At 55.0% G+C, this 23,285-nt stretch overlaps 1 protein-coding gene across 3 annotated transcripts in view; it reads left to right on the top strand.

Moving 5' to 3' along the window:
* Positions 1-23,285, top strand: part of Bcl9l (BCL9 like) — a 30,740-nt gene that overhangs the window by 3,471 nt on the left and 3,984 nt on the right. Inside the window, exons 2-8 of one of the 3 annotated variants that reach the window (XM_057767028.1) lie at positions 3,602-3,658; positions 13,510-13,611; positions 14,843-15,228; positions 15,836-15,955; positions 20,346-20,556; positions 20,754-20,838; positions 20,919-23,208. In XM_057767028.1, the coding sequence (XP_057623011.1) occupies positions 13,586-13,611; positions 14,843-15,228; positions 15,836-15,955; positions 20,346-20,556; positions 20,754-20,838; positions 20,919-23,208 (3,118 nt within the window). In that variant the 5' untranslated portion in view covers positions 3,602-3,658; positions 13,510-13,585. The remainder of the gene's footprint in view (positions 1-3,601; positions 3,659-13,509; positions 13,612-14,842; positions 15,229-15,835; positions 15,956-20,345; positions 20,557-20,753; positions 20,839-20,918; positions 23,209-23,285) is intronic. The other 2 variants (XM_057767029.1, XM_057767030.1) reach the window with 2 other exon arrangements.

Raw genomic sequence — 23,285 nt, forward strand, 5'->3', positions numbered from 1 at the left:
TCAACCTGTTGAACGCCTGGCTGCTGTAGCTTGGCATCTGTGCCCCTGCCTGCCAGCCCAACAGCTGCCCACCCATAGCCACACTGTGCCCACTGCCCCCAGGGGCCTGAGGAAAGAGGCATAGATTTGTCCAGCGCGCTTGGTAGGGGATCCTTCCCGGGCTGGGCATTTCTTCCAGGCTTACTAAATCATCCCAAGTCTGGACCTCTGAGCTCCAGAGCTGGGGCTGGAGGGCTGGGTGGCCAGGGCCAGAACCTGAGGGGACAGGTGAAGAAGGCCACAGCCCTGAAGCCTCAGAGCTGCTTGAGGCATGTCACTTGGATGGGTGGCCCTGAAGGCAGCTTGGAGTTATAGCCTGGAATTTCCTCTGCTGGGTGCCAGGGCCATGCCTCCAAAACCCCACCCCCAGCCTGGCCTGACCTCCCCTCCCTCCTTCCCTCCCTTTCTCCCTCCCTCCCTCCCTCCCTCTGTCTACTTTCCCTGAAGGTTGGGGGAGGGACAGTGAGGACATTCTGGCTAGCAGGGAGAGGTGACTTCCTGGGTGTGGGGCTACTCATTGGAAACTGAGGCTGTTCTCATGAAGACTCCCCGGGGAGGAGTGAGGGGACAGTCATCCCCCACTGTTTCTTGACCCTTATTAGCTAGAAAAGCAGAGCCAAGATACTATTCTGGAGAGAAGGGGTGATCATCTTGTCCTGTGGGTAGGTAAGGGGTGTGGTGGCTTCTTATTTTCAGTCCTGAAGGGAGTGGAGGTCCTTTGGGTCTTCACTTTTCCTGTCAGTGGCAAAAGCCAGTGGGAGGCCTTTCGTTTGCCCTCTGTCCAGCAGGCAGTGCCCTCCCCGCTTGGTTCTCAGCTAGTTGCTGCACCTAACTTGGTAGCACTTTGTGGGTCCCCATGCCCACTGACTGAACCACCTCCGTCAGGCCCTCTCCTCCTCCTTGGGCTGGTAGCTCCAAGTTGGCCTGTGTTCTCCTTCCCCTCCCTCCCCTCCCTCCCCAGCTTCAGGAATGGCCCTGAATCCAGCCTTTCCAGCATTTCGAAACCGGGATTGTTTTGAAACCCTGAGTGCTTCCCTGCCCGCTGCCCCTCTGCCCCCCCCCCCCCCCCGCAGCTGTCTTCTGGTTTGACTTTCCGCTGTACCTTGCTCATCATTTGAGTTTGTGTGATTGCACACTTGAACACACACTGCACTACTTTACTTTGTATGCTGTGTGCATGTGTCCTGGAGTGGGTGTGTCTGTAGTTGTGTGTGACTGGCTGATGTCTGGTTGTTCCCTGAGCTCTCTTGGTTGTCTCTGACTGTGCCGCTCCTGCCTGGGTCTTAAGGAAAGTTTGGGCTATTTTTAGGAGGTGCCTTGAAAGTATGTCTGTCTGTCTTTCACTTGTGAGTGTGTGTGTGTGTGTGGGGGGGGGGTTCTTTCTGAGGAGTGTGCTGGAGGTGTGTCTCTGTGTGCTTACGGTCTGCATCTCCTCTGATGGGAACATTGTCTGGGGGGTGTAGTCACAGGTCTCCTACAGCTCCCTGGGACGCGGAGTCCTCTGCCCTTTGATAGGGGAGGGTTTCCTGGAGTGAGGCCCAAGCTTCTGGCAGCTCTGAGGCCTTGGAGAGAGTGGTGGAGCAGGGAGATGCTAGGATAAACTGTTGCCAGGGGCTGGTCCCTCTCCTTCTCTGGCCTTGTGTATTCAGTAGCACCAGGCAACCCTGTGTCCTGAGGGTATGGTGGATGACTTAGCAAGGGGCCTAGGGTCTAAGGAAACATGCTCTTTCCACCTCTAGGGTCACCTCCTTCGTGGGAGACCAGGTGCAATCAGTCACGGCTTACCTGAGAGTTTGATGGTGCATTTCAGGCTCAGAAAACATCACTTCTCCACTTAACAGTTGCTTAACAAAACAAACTCAAAATTTAATCCCAAGCTGGGCGGTGGTGGCGCACGCCTTTAATCCCAGCACTCGGGAGGCAGAGGCAGGCGGATCTCTGAGTTCGAGACCAGCCTGGTCTACAGAGCTAGTTCCAGGACAGGCTCCAAAACCACAGAGAAACCCTGTCTCGAAAAACCAAAAAAAAAAAAAAAAAAAAAAAAAAATTCCAAGCAAAAAGCAGAGGGGCCTGAAATCCAGGCATTTGGGGTGGACCATTGCAGCCTTGGTCCAGGGAAGTTCTTACTGCTGTCTAGCTTCATTCCCTTCGACTATGGGTAAGGTTCTGCAGGAGGGGAGCTCTGGAATGTTTTGGTTTTTTTGTTTTGTTTGTTTCTTCTGGCTAGAGCCAAACTGATGATAGCGTATATATGTTGGTTGGGATAGATCGTCGCTGGGTAGCTGGTTCCTCGCTAGGACTCAGTTTGCTTTCTTAGAATCTCAGGTGTAACCAAATGCTTTTCTGGAAGTCCATGCAGAGGTCAATGTGGAGGAAGATGGGTCGGGGATATGTGTATGAGTGAAGGCCTATGGAGATAACATCGGTAGGTGGGTCCAGGGTAGTCTTTCCCTGTCCCCTCAGGTAGCCTCTGGTCCCCAGTGCAGTGGGAGGAAGGGAGGAATAGAGAGAGGCCCATGTTGGTACAGTGCTCAGTGACCTAGCAGAGGGAGGGCCTTGGCAGGGAATTTTCAGTTTGTTTCTCAATCTGTCTCTGAGACATGCATGCGGGCACGTCACTGCAGACACCTTAGGAGCTGAGTCTAGAAGTCACCTGGATGGTGGAAGGGCAGGGTGGTGCAGACGGAACCTATGGAGACAGCCTCCTCCCGATGGGCACATTGTGCGGCCTAACCCCTGTCCCTGGAAGCTGGGCGCAGCCAGAGGTCCCCTCCTAACAGTTCCATTTGAGCCAAGAAGTAATGCAGGCTGCAGAGGGTTAAGTCTGGTTGGCAGGGACACCCCCACCCCCCCACCCCAGTGCAACAAGAGAGGGAGGAGGGGTGGTTAGCAGCTTGCTCTAGTTGGCGTCTCTCCCAGAATTCTTCGGAAAAGAACTCCCCTTTGACCCCCAGTACAAACTGAGCCCAGCCACCAGCCTCCCTCCCTCCTGCTCTGGGAGCTTCACCCAGTGCCTGCTACTAAACTGCGAAACCTTTCTAACCCCAAGCCCCGGTACCTAGACCAGGTCCCTGGGACTCAGGGGACCAGGGTCGTGGCCAAGGAGACCACATAGGTACATAGGAACCTAAGCCCTTCTCCCTGCCACAAGTTAACCTGGGGGTGATTGGTTTCTGGAAGCTGGGATCCTTGGGCCTCATCCACCCCTCCCCCCAGGTCCTCAGGCCAGGTCGTGGGAGTCCTCCACCCCTCCCTCTCTCTGTGGGGCCAAGCTCTCAGGGAACTAACTCTGAGGTCTTCCAGTGCCTTCTCCTTCCTGCTTCCAGGACAGGGAGGGGGAGTGGCGTGGTGGGGCAGCTGGGTCAGCCCTGGCTCCTGGCCAATCCACAGAAAAGAAGGGAGGGGGCGGCTTGAGCAACTCTGAGAGACTTCCTGGAGCTGTAGGTTGTCTGTAAATTGTACATGTTTATGGCGGGGTGTTGGGGAGGGTGTTGGGGTTCTGGGAGGATCAGGGACATAGGTTACTGGTCAGGGACTTTTAGCTGTGACCATCTCTCCACAGGGAGCCCCCATCCCAGAGCACACCCCTGAGCCTGAACCTGACACACATTACTCAGAGGTGAGCGGGTCCATGTGCTTGTGTGTTTTCTTTGGCCTCCAATCTTCGTCTGCAGTGGCTGCATCATTCTTGCTTAGCCTCCTGCTTGCCTTCTTTTGAGCTCCTTCCTCCTGGCTTTCTGCCCTAACTTCTTGCATTCTCCTCTGTGTCTGGGTGGAAAAATAGCCTTTGACTTTTGTTGGGGTGAAGGGTGTGTTGGACAGGGAAGGGTTAAAGCTGGGTGCCAGTGAAAGTTCTAGGCCTTTTCTAAGTCTTTTTCTCTGGTGGGAGGTGGGAGATTTGAAGTCTGTTGACCGGAGGGCAAGGTAGATTTTCTGGTTGTCCCAATTCCTTGTCCCCACTCCTTGGTTTTGGTTTCTACTGGTTGAGTCAAATCCAGGGTGGCCGTTGGCCACTAGCCACCACTGTAGTATGGTTTCTGCTGCTGCCCTGGCTCCATAGGCACGCACACTAACAACACACACACACACACACACACACACACACGGACACACACGGACACACATGGACACCCAGACACACGGCTTCCCTCCTCACTCCCTTCCCTCCTTAGCAACAACTCTCTGAATTCACAACAGACACTCCCATGAGCTCCTGTCTGACTAGAGAAAGAGCCTGGGAAGGGAAGGAGGGGCAGGGAGGAGGAGCCTTTTTCCTGGACTGTCCTCTGGAGGGAGAACTTCTAGTTCCTTCACCTAATCCCACCACAACTTTCCCTGCTGGAGGCTGCGATCTTTAGGGAGGAAGTGTCTCTAATTCCAACTTGGACTGTGAAAAAGTGGGCTATGGGACAGGTGGGTTGGGAGGGGGGCTTGGACTTCAGTCTTCTCTGGAAAGTCCCACTTGACCTTTGACTCCCACCTGAGGCTGCAGGCGGTGGGGGGTGGGGGGGTAAGTGAGTGTGTAGGACTTCTCATAGCCTTGGGCATCTCAGCAGGAGCCCGTGCTGGAGCTCTGGAAACCTGCCTTGAGACCTTGCTGACTTTGTTAGGGACGTGGCTCGGTGAGGAGGTAACGGATGGGGGTGGGTGGGGTTGGGGAGGCCCCGAGAACTTTGCTCTCTGAAAGCCTAGGCCTGGCCCAGCAGGGCACCTGTGCAGAGGCCACAGGGTTCAGGGCTTTCTTTGATCTCTTCCCCAGGGATGAACTGTGGCCTTTAGTGCAGGACCTGGTACCCATCAGACCTAGAGGGAGGATGGGAGGGTGCATGGAAGGAAGGCCAGGCCTGAATGTGCCTTAGGTGAGGGGCCGACTCCTTGAAGCAACTACACAGGGTTATGGTTACTTTATACAGTGTCTACACAGGGCCGTGGCTACTCTATGCAGCGTCTACACAGGGCCGTGGCTAAAAACCCAATTGCTGGAGTGTTGAGCTTCAATCCTGGCCTTGTAATGGTGGGCTATGCATCTTGGGCAAACTACTTTAACTTTTCTTTCTTGCAAAGAGGGAATAATAAAAGGGCTTTCTAAGCCAGGCATGGCAATTCCAGGAACTGAGAGGTAGAGGCAGGAGGATCTCTTCAAATTTGAGGTCGTCCTTCAAGTTTGAGGCCATTCTGGATTAGAGCGTGATTTCCAGTTTCAAACAGACAAACAGACCAGCAAACTCCAACCCCCAGGAACGTAAGAATAAAGTGTTTTCCAAGACTGGCTGTGGAGGTAGGAAGAGCCTGCCTGCAGTAGATGCAACTATTTAGTGGCTGAGGGAAGGTTCTCCCGTCCTCAGGAGTTCAAGGCCAGCCTAAGTAACACAGTAAGACTTTATGGCAAATAATAAGAAAAGGCTAAACTATGGATGTAGTTCAGCTAATAGAATGCTCGCTTATCACACATGAAGATCTGAGTTCAAGCCTAATATCAATTGGGTGTAAACCAGGTGTGGATGTATAGGCAAGTCCAGCACTGATGGTAGAAGCAGGAAGATCATGGGTTTGAGGCCATTCTTAGCTGCATAGTAAATTGTTTCTTTGATTTTTTGTTTGTTTTGTGTTTCTCTGTAACAGCTCTGGCTATCCTGGAACTCCTCTGTAGACCAGGCTGGCCTTGAACTTTTTTTTTTTTTTTTTTCGTTTTTTGGTTTTTCGAGACAAGGTTTCTCTGTGGCTTTGGAGCCTGTCCTGGAACTAGCTCTTGTAGACCAGGCTGGTCTCGAACTCACAGAGATGCGCCTACCTCTGCCTCCCGAGTGTTGGGATTAAAGGCGTGCGCCACCATCGCCCGGCTGGCCTTGAATTTATAGAGATCCACCCACCTGCCTCTGCCTCCTGAGTGAGTGCTGGGATTAAAGGCGTGTACCACCACCATCCTGCTTGTTTTTGTATTTTGAGGCAGGACCAGGCTGGCCTTGAACTCACAGAGCTCTGCTTGCCTCTGTGTCTTGGGCCACCATTAGCTGGCAAGACTCATCTGTCGCATCAGTTTCCCTACTGTTGGTGCTGGCTGATGCTGTGATTGCAAGTTTTGTAGTTGCCCTTAGACCTGGAAAAAGTCTTGGGTTCTGAATCCCCTCCCACACCCCCATGGCCTTGCCCTTGCATTTCTGGGCCCAGCCCTTCTTCCTCCCTCCCTCCCCGAAGCTGTTTGTTTGCTTTAGTTTTGGAGTCCTCCTACCACCCAGCCCCGGCTGCTCTGTTCTTTCACAGGACTGAAGGAGACACTGTCCTTAAATGACTTCAATGGTCTCTTTCTCTCTTTCCTGGTCTCCGAGTCAGGGACCTTCCTTAGGGAGAAATATGGCAGTGTGGCGCTGTGAGGTGGGTGACAGGGTTAGGCCTGCCTCCTTTTCTGAATATGGAGGGGTGAGTGTGCCCAGCACCTCACAGGGAGGCAGGGAGAGCTAGCCTCAAGCCCAAAAGGAGAGTAGGGGAATATCAGTGTCCCTGATATCTAGGGTATTACCCCTGGAATCCATCCCTGATGTCTCAGCAGGGGAGAATGTGAGTGCCAGTGGGTGACCAGGACACTCCAAGATCCTGGGGTGGGGCTGGAACGGTAGGGGTTGGAGCTTGGAGACCTCTGCCTGAGGAGCATGCAGGGCTAGGTAACCCAGAGAAGAAAGGACCTAAGCCGACAGGTGGCTAGGATCTTCTGGAGATTTGGAATAGCAGGGCTCCCGGGGTGAGACCTGGGCTTGGCTAGCAGGTGCCCTCTGTGGCCTTGGACTAGGAGGGCTGGAGTAGAGCTCCCCTCCTGCCCTGCCCACCCCGGGGACTGAGAGGACTTCCCCTGGGCTTGAGATGTGGGCTTATCTGCCTGTGCCGCTGTGCTTAGCTGGTGAGCTGGCTATGTGTCCTGTGCCCAGCCTCTGGGTCTGCTCCTTGGGCAGGCTGGGGCTATTTTGGGATCGGGCTGGGGCTCTGGGGCTGGTTTCAGATGTTCCAATGTGAACAGGAGAAAATGGGAACAGATGGCTGGAGGGTTCTGATCAGCGGGTCCTGCTGGGAACAGGATTATTTTTAGGACCTTGTTAACCCTTTTGAGCTTGTGGGGCCCCCCTGAGAGGTATAGCCCTTTCTAGTTGAGAAGACAACAGGGTTTCTTCCTTGGGCCCTTCTGCCCTCTAGAACTGCTTCTCCACTGTGCCTTCTAAGACCCTCTCTACTCTTTAAGGAGATCCATGGCCAGAGACTAAACTCACACTTCCTGGTTCAACACTGCACGTATTGCTATTAAGGGGTCAGACTGGAGGGGGTACAGGTCACACTAGAAGGAAGTCCCCCTTCACTTACCTCCTGGGTAAGATCTGAGGCTGAGAGAGCTACAGATAGCTCTCGGCATTCCTGCTCTGAGTTGGAGAAAGTTGGGAAGCTCAAGGATGCTCAGGGGCCATGTTAGTAGAGAGAACAAACTTCTTCAGAGAGGGCAAAGAAAAGCCATGTCGCTGGGTAGCACTACAGTGATGCCCACGTGCCCCACCTGCCTGAGTACTCAGGGTACATACCTAGAAGGTGCTTCTCATTACAGATGCACCTTCATGACATGCCGCATTCTTGGGTACTATGTTAGCAAAGAGAGACTGCCCAAGGGACTTTGTCGAGGGCTAATGTGCCATAGATATTTTTAGGTGGTTTCTGTGATACCTCACTTTGTGATTTCCCTGTGAGTAAACGGAGTCTCAAAAGGCTGAAGAGGTGGACTTGGCATGATGTGATTGGCACTTCGTCTGCTCAGCTACAGAGTAGATTCTCATTCACTCGTCTTCCCATACCTGCCAGGATCCCAACCCCGGTCAAGGCTACAGTGGGCATCACACCTCAGAGGGAAGGTTTATGGGATGGTGTGGGAAAGGAGGCCCTGGGACAGGGGACCCTGCCTGTCGCGACTCTCACGGTCCTGAGGGTGCCAGGACTGACACTAGAGACCCAGTTGGCCTTCCTGTCTGCCCTGCAGGAGGATCACAGGCATGCATCCGGTCTCATCACCCCACCCCCACTAGCCCTGGCCCAGAAGCCCCTGCTTCCTGGAGGGTCATGGCTGCCGGCATGTCAATGTAGACAGGGCTAGATGGCCATCCAGGTACTGCTGGTGCCAAGAGCTTGGGCCAGGCAGGCAAGGCAAGGGATGGAGGATGTGTCTACCTCTGACAGTACCTGGGGTAGAGCAGAGCAAGGCAGGCTTTGGGCGAGGTCCCGCCAGTGGTGTGCTGGCTGTGCCAGCAGCCTGCCCGCACTCCACTCCTCCCACAATGGCCCCATTGTTCCCAGTAGCCAGGCAGTTTGGAGGAGGTTCCTCGGCCACCCATGCCCCCCTAAATAGGGGCCAGATTAACCCCTTGGGAGACAGGACCAGGTGAAGGCCCCCAGGAAACGGCCTGGCTCACTTTTTTCCCTGTTGTAGGAATGCTGGCTTGAGAAGTCACACAGCAACAGGCCCTCTCCTGAAATTGGGGTCTTCCATCAGGGAGAAGTAGCACCTAGACCCTCTCCTACCCCAAGACTGGTGCAGGTGCCAGGGGGCAGGAAGTGCCAGGGGGTGGCTGTGAAGCCCAGATATATTTGGGCGGTGGGGCTAATTCCAGCCACTACCGTCTGCTCTGCTGGCTCCTGCACTCCTTTCCTTCCTGTGAAACCAGAGCTGGGTTGGGCCTAGCTCAGGATTTCGGTGGATTTAAAGAGGCAGCGCCATCTCTGCCAGCCTGGCTTCCTCTCCCCCTCCCCAGATAGGGTCTGGGTCAGAGCGATCTGGAGGACTTTGAGCACCTCCTTTGCCCTGGGCTAACCCCTGGCCTTGGTCTAGGTCAGGGTACTAGACTTCTGGCAGTCCTCTCTCCCAGAGCCTTGGGCGGGTGGGGTGGGCGGGGGTGGGCTGTGGTTTCCTGTGTTGGCTGTTTGTGCCTGGCCCAGAGTGCCCGCTGCCTGCCTGGGCTTCCTGCCCTGTCTTGTTTCCTAGTGCCCCCCCACCCTTCCCCACCCCTCTCCCTAGGGGGAGGGAGTAGCTAGGGATGGGGCAGCAGTCTTTTGGGGGCACCCTACTGCCAGGGCATGATTGCTTCCTGAGGTCTGGACGCACAGGTAATGGTGGGCTGCTCTGGCACTATCACTTACCCCTGTTATGCCCAGGTCTGCGAGTCCCCCAAAACCCACAAGGAGATCGAGTCCCTATGTAAAAGCAAAGAGACTTTATTCTATGCGAGTTTGCAAACTCGGTCTCTCCGCATGTCCAATGTATTGGAATAAACTGATAGCCCTGAGTTCAGTTAGAGTTGGGTTTTTATAGAAGTAAAGGTGGGGGTGAGAGGTTTCTAAGGCTCAGGACACCTGATTGGCTGACGTTTGTCTAAGGGTGGTAGCCGATCCACGGAGAGCAGAACAGAAAGAGATCCCACAGGTGCTCTGTGCAAAGATTCTGAATTGCACATTTCTGGGATCAGCAGACTCCTGGTCCTGCTGGGTTAGGATTGTTTGACCTTACCTGGGGCTATAGGTGGGGCATGCTGGCTGGAAACTCTGCTGGTAAAACCTCCCCAGCAAAACTGTTTATTTGTATGGGCTCCTGGGAGGGGAGTTGTTGCTAGGAACCCAGGCCAGGGGACCCCCAACCCCGCGAAGCCTGGAAGTCCCCACCTAGAGGGTCCCTAACAGAATAACACCTTGGGTCCTTAAGCAGATTTCCTTGAGCTACTCTCTAAATCCCTGACCTCCCCACCCAGCTGAGTCATCACCTCAGGGAGAGGGAGTAACTTGAGTACTGGAAGAGGGTTTCTGAGGATCAGGGGAGTCCTGACATCCAGGAGAAAGGGGAATTGGGACGTTATCTGGGGAGCTGATCTCCTTCAGCCAGAGGCCAAGAACCCTGTCCCCATGTATCTGCATGTGGGGACATGGGCTGTTCAAAACATTTCTCACTTCTTCTTTGTTGTGTTTGTTTTTGGTTTCCTTGGTCTTGCTAAGATTGTACAGAGGTCCTCTGATGAAATATTTGCTCTACTGATGACATCACTAGCCCTGAAGTAAAATGTATTTTGTGTGGTGGTGGGTGAGAGAGATAGCATCTCACTACAAAGCCCTGGATGGCCTGGAATTTGGTGTGTAGACTGGGCTCCTCTTGAAATCACAGAAAGCCAGCCCATATCTACATAATTGAAGGCATAAACCACCATACCCAGGAATAAATATTTATTTTGTAGAGAGACTTACAGTACGATTTACTGTAGAGTCTTATTTAGAACTCATTGTGTAGCTTGTGCTGAACTTGAATCCATAGAAATCCTCCTGCCTCAGCTTCCTGAGCCACAGTGCCTGGCTTCTCTGAGATGGTTGTGAGCAGGGCAGAGAGGCTAGTGGGCTGGCTGACTTGGTCAAGCAGGCTCCCAGCATGGAAGCAGGCAGATTACTACTGTGTATATGAATGCCTGGCCAGCTAGGGGACAGTTGTGTTAAACAGGGGTGGCACAAAATACCCGGAGCTCCTCCTCCGGCTGGGGTTGTTCTCACTAACCCCTAATCTGTGGCCCACAGCAGAGGCAAGCGACCCCACTTCAGGCTTTTCGTTTCAGAACCCACTAGGTAGTATCTGGCCTGGATCCTGTCTCAGCCTCCCAAGAACAGGGACCACAGACCCCTGCTGGCCCCAGCTTCTTTGTCTAGGCACCTTTGCTCCAGGCACATTCTCATGGGCTTGCTCCTGGCCTTTCACTCAGGTGACTTGCACCTGCTCCCTGTTTGTGAGCTCCTGTCACCTTTCCACACTCTGAGAGGGTTGTGTTCCCAAAGCTGCAGTCTTCCCTGACAGGCCTTATCTCCAGGGCCTTCTGGCTTGGTGCTGGGATGGCTCCTGAGCATTCATTGCTGAAGCATTGCCATTATCAGCCCACCTACCTGCCAGTGTGGGACTGAGTCTAAAGGAAGTGGGGTCTTTGGGAGCCAGGGCTGACTCCTGTAGGGCAGACAGGGAGATGGGAAAGTCCTGACTTGTCTGTGCTTGACTCAGCTTGCCTTGCAGTTGGGTGGGAGCAGGAGGTGGAGTCCTGTGGGGGGGGGGGCACGTTTAAGATTCACTGGAGCCTCTGGAGACAACTAAATTCCTAGCAGCCCCTCCTTGGATTAGTACAGTTTTTTGTTTGTTTGTTTGTTTTGTTTTGTTTCTTTTTTTTTTTTTTTTTTTTTTGGTTTTTCGAGACAGGGTTTCTCTGTGGTTTTGGAGCCTGTCCTGGAACTAGCTCTGTAGACCAGGCTGGTCTCGAACTCACAGAGATCCGCCTGCCTCTGCCTCCCAAGTGCTGGGATTAAAGGCGTGCGCCACCACCGCCCGGCTGTTTTGTTTCTTTTCTCCAAGTGGTAGCTTTTCAGGGAAGGTTTTGAGATAAAATCTTCCTAGGTAGTTGGGGCCGCCCTGGAACTCATTCTAACATTGGTTGGGCTTGAACTTGTGGTCGTCCTGCCTCAGCCTCCCAACTGCTGGGATTATAGGTGTGAGTCACCATGCCAAGGCCAAGTCTCCAGTTTTTGAGACCCTTAACAGAAAGTAGGAGATGTCCTTTTCCCTGACCATTCCATCCCCTTGATAGGCTCTGGGGCTCAAATGGGAAAAGCCCACCGATTTGATCTAGGCTGAGATGGACAGTCATGGCTCCACCGGGACACTGTAGTACCCGGAATGGGGGTCCTCAGTTGCCCATGCTGTCATGGGACCCAAGAGAAAACAGCTTTCTTTTCCCAGACCTCAGTTCCTCTTTGTGAAACTGGGTAGACAGCTCTAAGAATCAACCAGAGATGAAGGTGAGAGCGGAAGTTGCGTGTCCATCATTCACCTGTCTGGTTTTCCCCAGGAGTCCCCAGTGATTCCTGCATCTGATCTTCCCTGCTTGTGTTGTGGTATGCCCGTGCCTGTGTGTGTGTTTGGGGGGTGACAGCTGCAAGCTAGGCCCTGGACTTTGGAACCTTCTTTTCCAGGTACAGAATTGGAGTGGGGAAGGGCAATGTTCCACAGGGGTTAAGGTTAGACGTCCACAGTGTACCTTGTCGGGCCCCCTTACTTGGAGGTCCCAGCCTATCTTCCCGCAGCTGAGCAGGGAGCAGGAGTGTGCACGGGTGTGTCTAGCTGGACCTGTCAGGGGAAGAAGCTCTAGGGCCAAAGACTCCTCCCCTTCCCTCCCCCACCTTTTACCGGGATCGCTGCTGGAGGCGGGGAAAGGGGGACAGAGCAGGGGGCGGTTGGGGAGGCGTCTGTGTTTGTGTAAGTTAGCTTGTTGGTGTATCTATGGCTCTCTCTGTATTCTTTGTGACTGTCGGGCTCAACTTTCTATGGCTCCCTTGTGTCTGGGTCTCAGTCTTCACATCTGCTCAATGAGTCTGCCGGCTCTCACTCCTCTGGGCTGCCGGCTGTCTGTATGCTCCAGGCTGCCTGGTGGCTCGCGTTGGTTCTCACTGCCCAGTCCCTCGGGCACACCTCTGCCAGCTGGCCGTGAGCATCTCTAGTTTCCTGGGCTCCGTGCGTGTCTTTGTCTCCCTGTCCACGTGTGAGCTGTAAGTGTGCGTGAGTCAGAGTTAGGGTGCTTGTGGGTCTCTTGTGCCCCAGCTTTGCGCGCCCAGTCTGCCCAGCCGGCTAGTTCCCAGTCAGTCCCTAGGGGACTTGTCTGTGTGTCTGTCCGCACGCCCTCCAGTGGGCCTGTGAGATCCACGCTGCAGCCCTGCCCGCTTCCCTCACCCTCGCTCGCTGCCTCGCTGGCTCTCTCGCTCCTTGCTCGCTCTGTCTCTACTCTCTGGCTCTGCCGAAGGGGGCGGGGTGGGGGTGCAAGGGAGGGGGGGAGGGGAGGCTCCTGCATTCTTGCGGTCTGGGAGGAATCTGAGCCAGCGTTACTGGTCTCCAGAAGAGCCCAGCTGCAGCCCCGGGGCCCCGCCAGGCCTCTTGCTGCCCGCCCGGGCCTGCCGGGATGGGCACGGGCTAGGCCTGGAGCTGGGGGCGGGGCAGGGCAGTGCCCCCACCCCGGCCCCTAGAAGGCTGCAGCGCCCGGGGACAGGGCGCAGTGTTGGGGCGGGGCGTGAGGGATTCCCGAATCCTGGGTAAGGGGCGTGTCTGGGAGCGGGAGTCCCCCGGTGGGCCTGAGCAGACCTCGCACAGCCACCCCAAGCGTCACTTTTGCGACCTAGCCTATTAGTGAATTCTGACTGCAGCCCTTGGGAGGGGGAGGTGTCCAGGGTGAGGGGCTTGCTAGATCCTGCAAGCTCCTTAAGGACAAGGTGCGGGAGGGATGAGGACTGGACTGGTCTTTAGGATAGAGAAGTCTTCTCTTTCCACTCCCACTCTACCCTATCCAGTTCCGTAGTCCCGGGGCTGTTGGGTTCTCCCTTCCCTCCCCTTCATACACCCCCTCCTTAAGTCACAAGTTTTCTCTTTGGGGCTTGTTGCTGCAGTCCCTGCTCCAGTACCGAGTACCTGTCTGGGCCCTGGGCACGCACAGGGGCCGTAGCCCCACTGTGTGTGGGAGCCATGAGGATCCTGGCTAACAAGACAAGGTGTGTGGGTGTCACGGAGGGTGGGATACATGTGTCTGGAGAGCGGGGAAGGGAAGGGCCCATGGTGATGGGGCCAAGCTGTGAAGCTTTGCGGGTTTGGAGAGAAGTCCCCTGGGCACCTGGCTTCCTGGCCACCAGTGGGCTGAAGGGAGGTAGAGTGGGAACGTCTGGGCCCAGGCAGGAGCTGGTAGCCAGCCTTAGCGCCTGGGCCCAGGGGGCAGAGGAGACTGGCAGCTAGCTGTGCCTGATGCTTCTGGTCTCTTCTATTTCTTCCCTCCTAAAACCGTTAGAGCAGACCCCCCCCCCAACACTAGTATTGGGGTGTGAGGAGGATGCCCTCCAGCCTCAGTCTAGTTGGGTGTAGGAGCTGGAGTGGGGGCGGTGCCTGCCTCCCTCCTCCTCAGGAGAAGCGGGCAGACAGGGCCAGGCGGCAGCAGCAGGGCAGCAGGGCTGAAATAAATCTGAGCTGGTGTGGAATGAGGGGGGATAAATATCCTCTCCCGTGATGTGATCTTTCCAGCGGCTATTAATAGGTCTCCGGGGAGGGGGAGGCGGTGGGGGGGAGCGGGCTGGAGCTTAAAGGGCCCGCAGTCTAGGCTGCAGGAATCCTTGGCTTCAAGCAGCACTCCTCTGCTTGACATTCCCCCTCCCCTCCCCCCTTCTGTCCCTGCCTGCTGACAGGGTCTACTGGCCCACCCTCTTCAGGCCTTCCCCGTAGGCTCTGGGGAGTCTTCTGGACCAGTGGGTACCACTCTCAATTGTGCTGTCCCCTACTCCCCTAGGGACTAGGACTGGGGCTTGAGCAGTGACTCACAGGTCCTGTGGCCCTTCTCTGCGAGTTGTTAGGACACAGCATAGTTGAGGTTTGGGGCCTTGGAAGGAGTCTTAAACCCTAGAAGGTGCTGCTAAGAATGCATCAGAGCTGGAGAGACCAGGCTGCTAGGGAAGCTGGTGGTGTGGAGGATGAAGGTAGGCAGATCCTACCAACTCAGAGCCCCAGTTTCCCTTTGATTGGGTCTAGGAGATAAGGAACATCCTCCATCTCCGCTCCCCTAAGGGGACAGAGCTCTGCTCTTATCTGAGGAACCACACCGAGGCAGGGAATAGCAGGTAGTCTCCAGATAGCACCTAGCCACCCCCTACCCCATTAGGTGAGGCTAGGGAGCTAAAGTCCAGTCATGCCTACCTCCTTGTAGGATTAACCTGCCCCGTCTCTCCTCCCTTCTCCCAGGTTACCCCACCCCAGGAGGCGAGAAGCTCCAGGGAGTCCGCCGCTGTCCCCTCGGGGCCACTGTCCCCCTGCCCCAGCCAAGCCAATGCACCCAGAAAACAAATTGACCAATCATGGCAAGACAGGGAATGGAGGGGCCCAATCCCAGCACCAGAATGTGAACCAAGGACCCACCTGCAACCTGGGCTCCAAGGGCGTGGGGGCGGGGAGCCATGGGGCCAAGGCCAACCAGATCTCACCTAGCAACTCAAGTCTGAAGAACCCCCAGGCAGGGGTACCTCCTTTCAGCTCACTCAAGGGCAAGGTGAAGCGAGAGAGGAGTGTGTCCGTAGACTCTGGAGAGCAGCGGGAGGCTGGGACTCCATCCCTCGACTCAGAGGCCAAAGGTATGACATCCTCTCACCTATAGACTTTAGCATCACCAAGACCCCAAGTGGTCCAGACCATCTGTTGATTAATCCCATCCTGCGCAGCCATACAACCTGGATTGTTTCTTGCCCCTTTCTTCCTCTTATCTCTATCCCATCAGTCAACCAGTTCATTCCAGAGTAGGGTGGAAGGGCTGGACCACAGAGTGATTGGACTTCTGGTGTCCGCATCCTCAGCCTTCCCACCATGGCCCCTACATTGGGAGAGGGAGGTGTCCTGAGTGAATAGCAACCCCCCCCCCAAGCCTTTTGGGAACAGACACTGGGGCCTGAAAGAGTCACAGTGGCTCCTCCCTGCCCCCCCCAGCCCTAATTAGAACCAGTTGTGGTTGGGATTATGCTCTACTTGGTATGGGGGGGAGGGGAGACAGGCAGCCAGGGTTGGAGAAAGAAATCAGAAACAAATGGTGGTGTGGTGGGGGCCAAGGACTGGCAAAGTGCCCACCGTGGTCTGGGCAGTGCCCTTTAGGGTGGGGCACTCTGGAGAATGGTCTGGGAGGGCCTCTGCCTGTGGAAGGACAGGACATCTTGGCACTCACTCCTTGCCTGTCTTCTGCCCGGGCAGAGGTGGCACCCCGGAGTAAACGGAGGTGTGTGCTTGAGCGGAAGCAGCCGTACAGCGGGGACGAATGGTGCTCCGGGCCAGACAGCGAGGAGGACGACAAGCCCATCGGGGCTGCCCACAGTGAGTACCATTGGTTCTGTGCCTCATGGGGCTGCCCTAAGGGAACCTCCTGACCTAGGGCTTTAGGGGATTGTGAGAGAAGTGGTAAGGACCAGGCACCCGGGCTCCTCTTCAGTTCTACTTTAGACTGTTTTGCTACCTCCATTGCGGTAGCCCAGTCCCTGCCTTCCAGGTCTCTCCCGCCCCTCCCTCCCCTTCCCTCTTCTCTCTTCCTTTCCCCTTCTCTCCTCAGTCTGGTCCACTCCATAGGGTTTCTCAGGTGGTCTCTTTCCTGGACAACTCACTACTTTTCTAACAGATTTCATGGCCTATGCTGCCACCTACTGGTCAATGGGCAGGGAAGGTCCTGGCTGGGTTCAGCTTTGCTTTGCAAAGCCTGGTTGTGAGCCCACACTGGTTCCTTTCTCCAGCCTCTGAATGACTCTCAGAAAGTGCTCAGGGTGCATTGCCAGGACAAGTAGGTGTGAATTGATATCCATTCCTCTCTCTCCCTTCTTTTTTTGTTTTTAAGAGACATGGCTTCTCTGTGTAGTCTTGGCTGTCTTAGAACACACTCTGTAGACCAGGCTGGTCTGAAACTCACAGAGATTCACCTTTCTCTGCCTCTAGAGTGCTGGGATCAAAGGCGTGCACCACCATCACCTGGCTCTCGTTCTTTAATCCATCCTTATGTACTGGAGATGGAAGACATCTGTGTCCTTGGTGTTTTCCCTCAAACTTATATCTGTTTTGAGAGAAGAGATAGCTTAATGCATAAGACACTATCCAGAGAAGTTTAAACTGTGGGCTGTTACGCTGTTTGTTGGAGACAAGATCTCAGTATGTAGCCCTGGCTGGCCTAGAACTCACAACAATCATCCACCTCTGTTTCCCCAGGACTGGGATTAAAGGCATTTGGCGTCACCATGCCTGGTTAAAGTGTGGGCTTTTGAAGGCAGGAATCAGGAAAGGAGGAAGAATGTGCTGGCTGCTGTGTTTAGTCCTTTGAGGAAGGGGTTGTCATGACTTACAGAGGACACAGTCAGCAAATGGGGACTGAGTGGACCCTACTGGGGAGTGGCCAGTAAGAAGCCTCCACAGCTGACTGGGACTGCAGAGGCTCCCGTGGAACTCACTAGTGCTCCTCAGTCTCTGTCATACACTTGAATGGTAGAGTCTTTCTCTGCTTCCTGGAACAGGAACCTTCCTGTTACCCTGAATTTGTTTCTGTAACATTAGACTATGTCAGTATAGAAACTCTGAAAGATACAGAGAGATAAAAAGAAGATCCCATGGCCAGCCTCTTTTAGATAGACTGCCATTCAGCTGAGACCAGGTCTCATGTAGTACAGACTAACCTCAAGTTTGCTATGTAGATAAGGCTGGCCTATACCTCCCAAGTGCTGGGATTATAGTCTTTTGACACCACGCCATCCAGCAGCGTTCAACTGCGCAACTGAATTCTTTGAGGAGAGGCAGAACGTTGTAGAGGAGCATAGCACAGGCTCAGAGACCAGGCTGCTTCCCCCCAGGAATGCACTTGCCATCTGTATAAACTTGGGAAAGGATTCCTGCTTTCTCATCTATAAAAACGATCTTGTCTGTATAGATTTTGTACAAGGAGAAAGAGTTCAGGCATGCAGCATACTTTGAACAGCATTAGTTTGTACTGCTGTGATGGTATGAGAAAGTTCCTTCTTGTGGTAAATTCTGCCTCCCCCTCCATAGCTTCCAGAGCCTATCGTATGCTCTAGTTTATATTCTGCCTCCCCCTCCATAGCTTCCAGAGCCTATTGTATGCTCTAGTTTATATTCTGCCTCCCCCTCCATAGCTTCCAGAGCCTATCGTATGCTCTAGTTTACATTTTCTTCAAGGCAGTGCTCGAGGTCAGCTTACTATTGGTGTGAGGCTCATGGCAAAACTGTTATGGGGTGGACCAGTGAGGAGCTCATACAAGGACAGCAATCAGCTGACTCTGAACTCAGGTGGCTGCTGCCTTGGTCGAGCTCTGGTGTTATCTGGAAGTGCTGTCACTTGTCACTGCAGTCTGGGGGCTTGGCTTGAGAGTGGATCTCCCCCTAACCTAAACCCACTGGTGACCAGTAGTAGATCGGATCTATATGGGAATGGAGAGTCAGAGCCAAGGGTGGCTTGGCTATTCTGGGAATGTTCCCAGTATGTCAGCCTGGAATATTGTGAATTGCGTGTTTGGTCTCGCCTTGTTCCTGGCATACTACTCTAAAATCCTGGGAAGCTCCACGCTGATAAGTGTTCTTTTGCATATGTTATATTGACTGGTGTGGCTACCAGCCTGAGGTAGCTTCAAGATGGAGCTGATGACTGAAAGATCAAAGCAGGATTAGAGGTTTGGGACTTTTAGTCCCACACTCCAACCTGTGTGTGAGGGAGTGAGCCTGAAGGTTCAGTTGGTGACCTGTGGCCAGTGGTTTAAATAGGACTAATGACAAGTCTGTAAAAGGTCCAGAAAGAAGGCTGGGAGGAAGTCTTCCTGAGTAAACACTTGCCTTGCAGCAAGAATCTGTGTTGAGATTCCCCAGAAGCTGGCTGCAAACTGGGTGTGGTGGTCCACACCTTAATTCCAGCACTGGTGGTGACAGAAGCAGGTGGATACCTGTGAGTTCAAGGTCAACTGGTTTACCAAGCCAGTTCTAGGACTTCCAGAAACCCTGTCTCAAAAACAAACAAAAACCAACCAAAACAAAAAAGAAAACTAGGTAGTGGTGGCGCAGGCCTTTAATCTGAGCACTGGGAAGGCAGAGGCAGGGGGATCTCTGAGTTAGAGGCCAGCCTGGTCTACAGAGCGAGTTCCAGGACAGCCAGGGCTACACAGAGAAACCCTGTCTCAAAAAATTGAGAAAAGAAAAACAGAAAGCTTTGGCATCGAGTGTAATCCCAGTGATGACAACATAGGACGTGGAAGCAGCAGGCTTTCTGGACTCAGTGGCAAGCTAGAGTGGTGTGCATGAGTTCCAGGCCAGTGTTGGCCTCTGTATGTGTTCTGTGCCCTTAAACTATATGTGTGTACATTCCTGCTTCTGCCCCCCACATTCACACGCACACACACACATACACTCATCCCTGTAACCCAAAAAGACAGGCTTTATACATTTTTTCGAGAGCTGACTTGTGTGGGTTTCTGAGTAGTGGCGTGCTCAGAGAGGGCACAGAAACAAATGCCGCTCTCACCTGCCTTAAAACTTCGTTCATCTTGCCGGGCGGTGGTGGTGCACGCCTTTAATCCCAGCACTCGGGAGGCAGAGGCAGGTGGATCTCTGGGCGTTTGAGGCCAGCCTGGTCTACAAGAGCTAGTTCCGGGACGGGCACCAAAACTACAGAGAAACCCTGTCTCGAAAAACCAAAAAAAAAAAAAAAAAAACAACTTCGTTCATCTCATCTGTCTTCATTTGTAGCATCTTCATTTATGAGTGTGTGTGTGTGTACACTCCATGGTGCATGAGTGGGGTGGGTAGTTCCCTCCTTTCACCATGTGGGTCATGGGTTCCAGCGGGGCGGTGTGTGTCAGGTTTGGCAGCAGGTTCCTTTACCTACTGAGCCCTCTCAGGCTCCTGTACTATCCTTTGGTAAACTCATAAACAGCAGTAAGGCATTTCCTCCAGCTGCTCTAACATCTAGTTGAATCTGAGGGATGAATCCCAGAAACCCTGAGCTTGGCATTGGCTGCTGGGAAATGGGCAGTAGTACTGTGTTCCCGAGCCTATGGGAGAGACAAATGTCAGGCCGCCCTGCGGGCCCGCTGCTGCAGGGGTTGCTGATCGGCTGTCATGGGGACACACCTCCCTGTGATTCTTGTGACCAACCTCAGTCTGTGAGAGCAGTAGGGACTTTTATTCCGCACTGCCTTTCTGACTCTGTGACGGATATGGACGGTTTGCCTGTGGCCCAGTGACTATGTTTCTTTGACCTGTCCCCGGCAGGGCACACGGGAGCTGAGTAGTGTTTCCATTTTGTAGAAGAAACTGAGACAAATGCTATGTCTTGTAGAATCACAGCAGTGGGTGGTGAGGTAGGACGAAAAGTTGTTGGTCGTTTGCATCGTCGTTACTACGGCTTCCCTGCCTTCTTACCGGGTCACTGGACAGTATATCACACACACACACACACACACACACACACACACACACACCTCACAGTGGGAGTGCTCCAGAGCAGAGCTAAGCAGAGCTTTGATGTGTCTGCCATGTTCTCCCTCTCCTCTACATGGTCATCATTCTGGCCATCTTGGGCAAAGACTGTAGGGCAAGTCAGTGTGGAGGCAGATTGTGGGGACACATGGCCCTTTGGGTGTGGACTGTGGGGCAGGAATGCCCGCGGGTTCTTCTTCCCACACCTGGGCCACTCACTTGCTGTCCTTTTTCTTTCTGCTTGCAGATTGTAATGTAGCAGATGCAGCCATGGCGGCCCCACAGCTGGGTCCTGGCCAAACTGCCCAACTGCCCCTTAGTGAAAGCAGTGCACCAGGCCCCCCACATGGCCCCCCGCCAGGCCTTCGACCAGATGTCCCTGGGGGCGGGGGTGGGGGCGTCCCAGGAAAGCCTCCCTCACAGTTTGTGTATGTCTTCACTACCCACCTGGCCAACACGTAAGGCTTCGGGAGACACGGGGGTGGGGGGCGGGGAGGGTAAAGGGGTGGGGAGAGGGGGATTAGGGTAGGGAGGGTGGGGGGAGCGGGGGATTTGGCCCACCCGTGCCCAGTCTGAGCACGTGCAGGGGGCAAGGTGGGCGAGTGAGGGGGGTTCTCTTCTGTCCATCTCTGAACCGCATGTGATTGCTCCCCAGGGCTGCAGAGGCCGTGCTACAAGGCCGGGCAGAGTCCATCCTCACCTACCACCAGCAGAATGTGCCCCGGGCCAAGCTGGATCAGGTGAGTGTGATTCCCTGCCTGGCTCTAAGATAGGTTAAGATGTCCCCTCATCTTAATTCTTTACCTCTGTTCTCCTGCAGGCCCCGAAAGTGCCACCCACCCCAGAGCCACTGCCCCTGAACACACCTTCAGCAGGTACACCACAGTCCCAGCCACCTCCATTGCCACCACCACCTCCAGCCCCGGGCAGTGCCCCTCCTGCTCTGCCCCCAGAGGGACCTCCTGAAGATACCAGTCAGGACCTGGCCCCGAACTCCGTGGGAGCTGCTAGCACAGGTGGTGGGACTGGGGGCACCCACCCTAACACGCCGACGGCAGCCACTGCTAACAACCCCCTGCCTCCTGGAGGAGACACTGGCAGTGCCTCTGGCTCGGCCCTCTTGGGGGAGGGCACTCCCACAGGAAATGGGCAGCGGAACCTGGTGGGCTCCGAGGGCCTGTCCAAAGAGCAGCTGGAGCACCGTGAGCGCTCTCTCCAGACGCTGCGAGACATTGAGAGGCTGCTGCTCCGCAGTGGGGAGACTGAGCCCTTCCTCAAGGGGCCCCCTGGAGGAGCCGGCGAGGGGGGCCCCCCAGCACAAGCTCCCTCTGCCGCTCAGCAGCCTCCCTCCGCCCCTCCCAGTGGGCTGAAGAAGTACGAGGAGCCCTTGCAGTCCATGATCTCACAGACACAGAGTCTAGGAGGCCCCCCACTGGAGCATGAAGTGCCCGGGCACCCCCAGGGTGGGGACATGGGCCAGCACATGAACATGATGATGCAGAGGCTGGGCCAGGACAGCCTGACACCTGAGCAGGTGGCCTGGCGCAAACTCCAGGAAGAGTACTACGAGGAGAAGCGGCGGAAAGAGGAGCAGATTGGATTGCATGGGGGCCGCCCTCTGCAGGACATGGTGGGCATGGGGGGCATGATGGGGAGGGGGCCCCCACCTCCTTACCACAGCAAACCTGGGGATCAGTGGCCACCTGGAATGGGCGCCCAACTCCGAGGACCTATGGATGTCCAGGATCCCATGCAACTCCGAGCTGGACCTCCCTTCCCTGGCCCCCGTTTCCCGGGCAACCAGATGCAAAGGGTGCCTGGATTTGGGAGTATACAGAGTATGCCCATGGAGGTACCCATGAATGCCATGCAGAGACCTGTAAGACCAGGCATGAGCTGGACTGAAGACTTGCCCCCTATTGGGGGACCCAGCAATTTTGCCCAGAATGCCGTGCCCTATCCAGGCGGGCAGGGTGAGGCAGAGCGATTCATGACCCCGCGTGTCCGGGAGGAACTGTTGAGGCACCAGTTGCTGGAAAAGCGGACAATGGGCATGCAGCGCCCCCTGGGCATGGCAGGGAGTGGCATGGGACAGAGCATGGAAATGGAGCGGATGATGCAGACACATCGACAGATGGATCCCACCATGTTCCCGGGGCAGATGACTGGTGGGGATGGCCTGGCCGGCACGCCCATGGGCATAGAGTTCGGTGGAGGCCGGGGCCTCCTGAGCCCTCCCATGGGACAGTCAGGGCTGAGGGAGGTGGACCCACCTATGGGGCCAGGCAACCTCAACATGAACATGAACGTGAATATGAACATGAACATGAACCTGAATGTACAGATGACGCCCCAGCAGCAGATGCTGATGTCACAGAAGATGCGAGGCCCCGGGGACATGATGGGGCCTCAGGGTCTCAGTCCTGAGGAGATGGCTCGTGTTCGGGCTCAGAATAGTGGCGGCATGATGGGGGGTCCACAGAAGATGCTTATGCCCTCACAGTTCCCCAACCAGGGCCAGCAGGGATTCTCGGGGGGTCAGGGACCCTACCAAGCCATGCCCCAGGACATGGGCAACACTCAAGACATGTTCAGCCCTGATCAGAGTTCAATGCCCATGGGCTCTGTGGGCACCACCCGGCTCAGCCATATGCCTCTGCCCCCTGCATCCAATCCTCCTCCTGGGTCTGTGCATTCGGCCCCCAGTAGGGGGCTGGGCAGACGGCCTTCAGACCTCACCATCAGTATTAATCAGATGGGTTCACCGGGTATGGGGCATCTGAAGTCACCCACCCTTAGCCAGGTGCACTCACCTTTGGTCACCTCACCCTCTGCCAACCTCAAGTCACCCCAGACTCCCTCACAGATGGTGCCCTTGCCTTCTGCCAACCCACCAGGACCTCTCAAGTCACCCCAGGTCCTCAGCTCTTCCCTCAGTGTGCGGTCACCTACTGGCTCACCCAGCAGGCTCAAGTCTCCCTCCATGGCGGTGCCTTCTCCAGGCTGGGTCGCCTCTCCCAAGACAGCCATGCCTAGCCCTGGGGTCTCCCAGAATAAGCAGCCGCCTCTCAACATAAACTCTTCCTCTACCCTGGGCAACATGGAACAGGGTGAGTCATTTGGGTGGACTTGGGTTGGAGCCTTTGTGGGGGGTGGATAGGGGCTTTAGTGGTAGCTGTGCCGATAC

The sequence above is a fragment of the Chionomys nivalis genome, chromosome 4 (genome assembly GCF_950005125.1).
Source record: "Chionomys nivalis chromosome 4, mChiNiv1.1, whole genome shotgun sequence".
NCBI classification, from domain to species: domain Eukaryota; kingdom Metazoa; phylum Chordata; class Mammalia; order Rodentia; family Cricetidae; genus Chionomys; species Chionomys nivalis.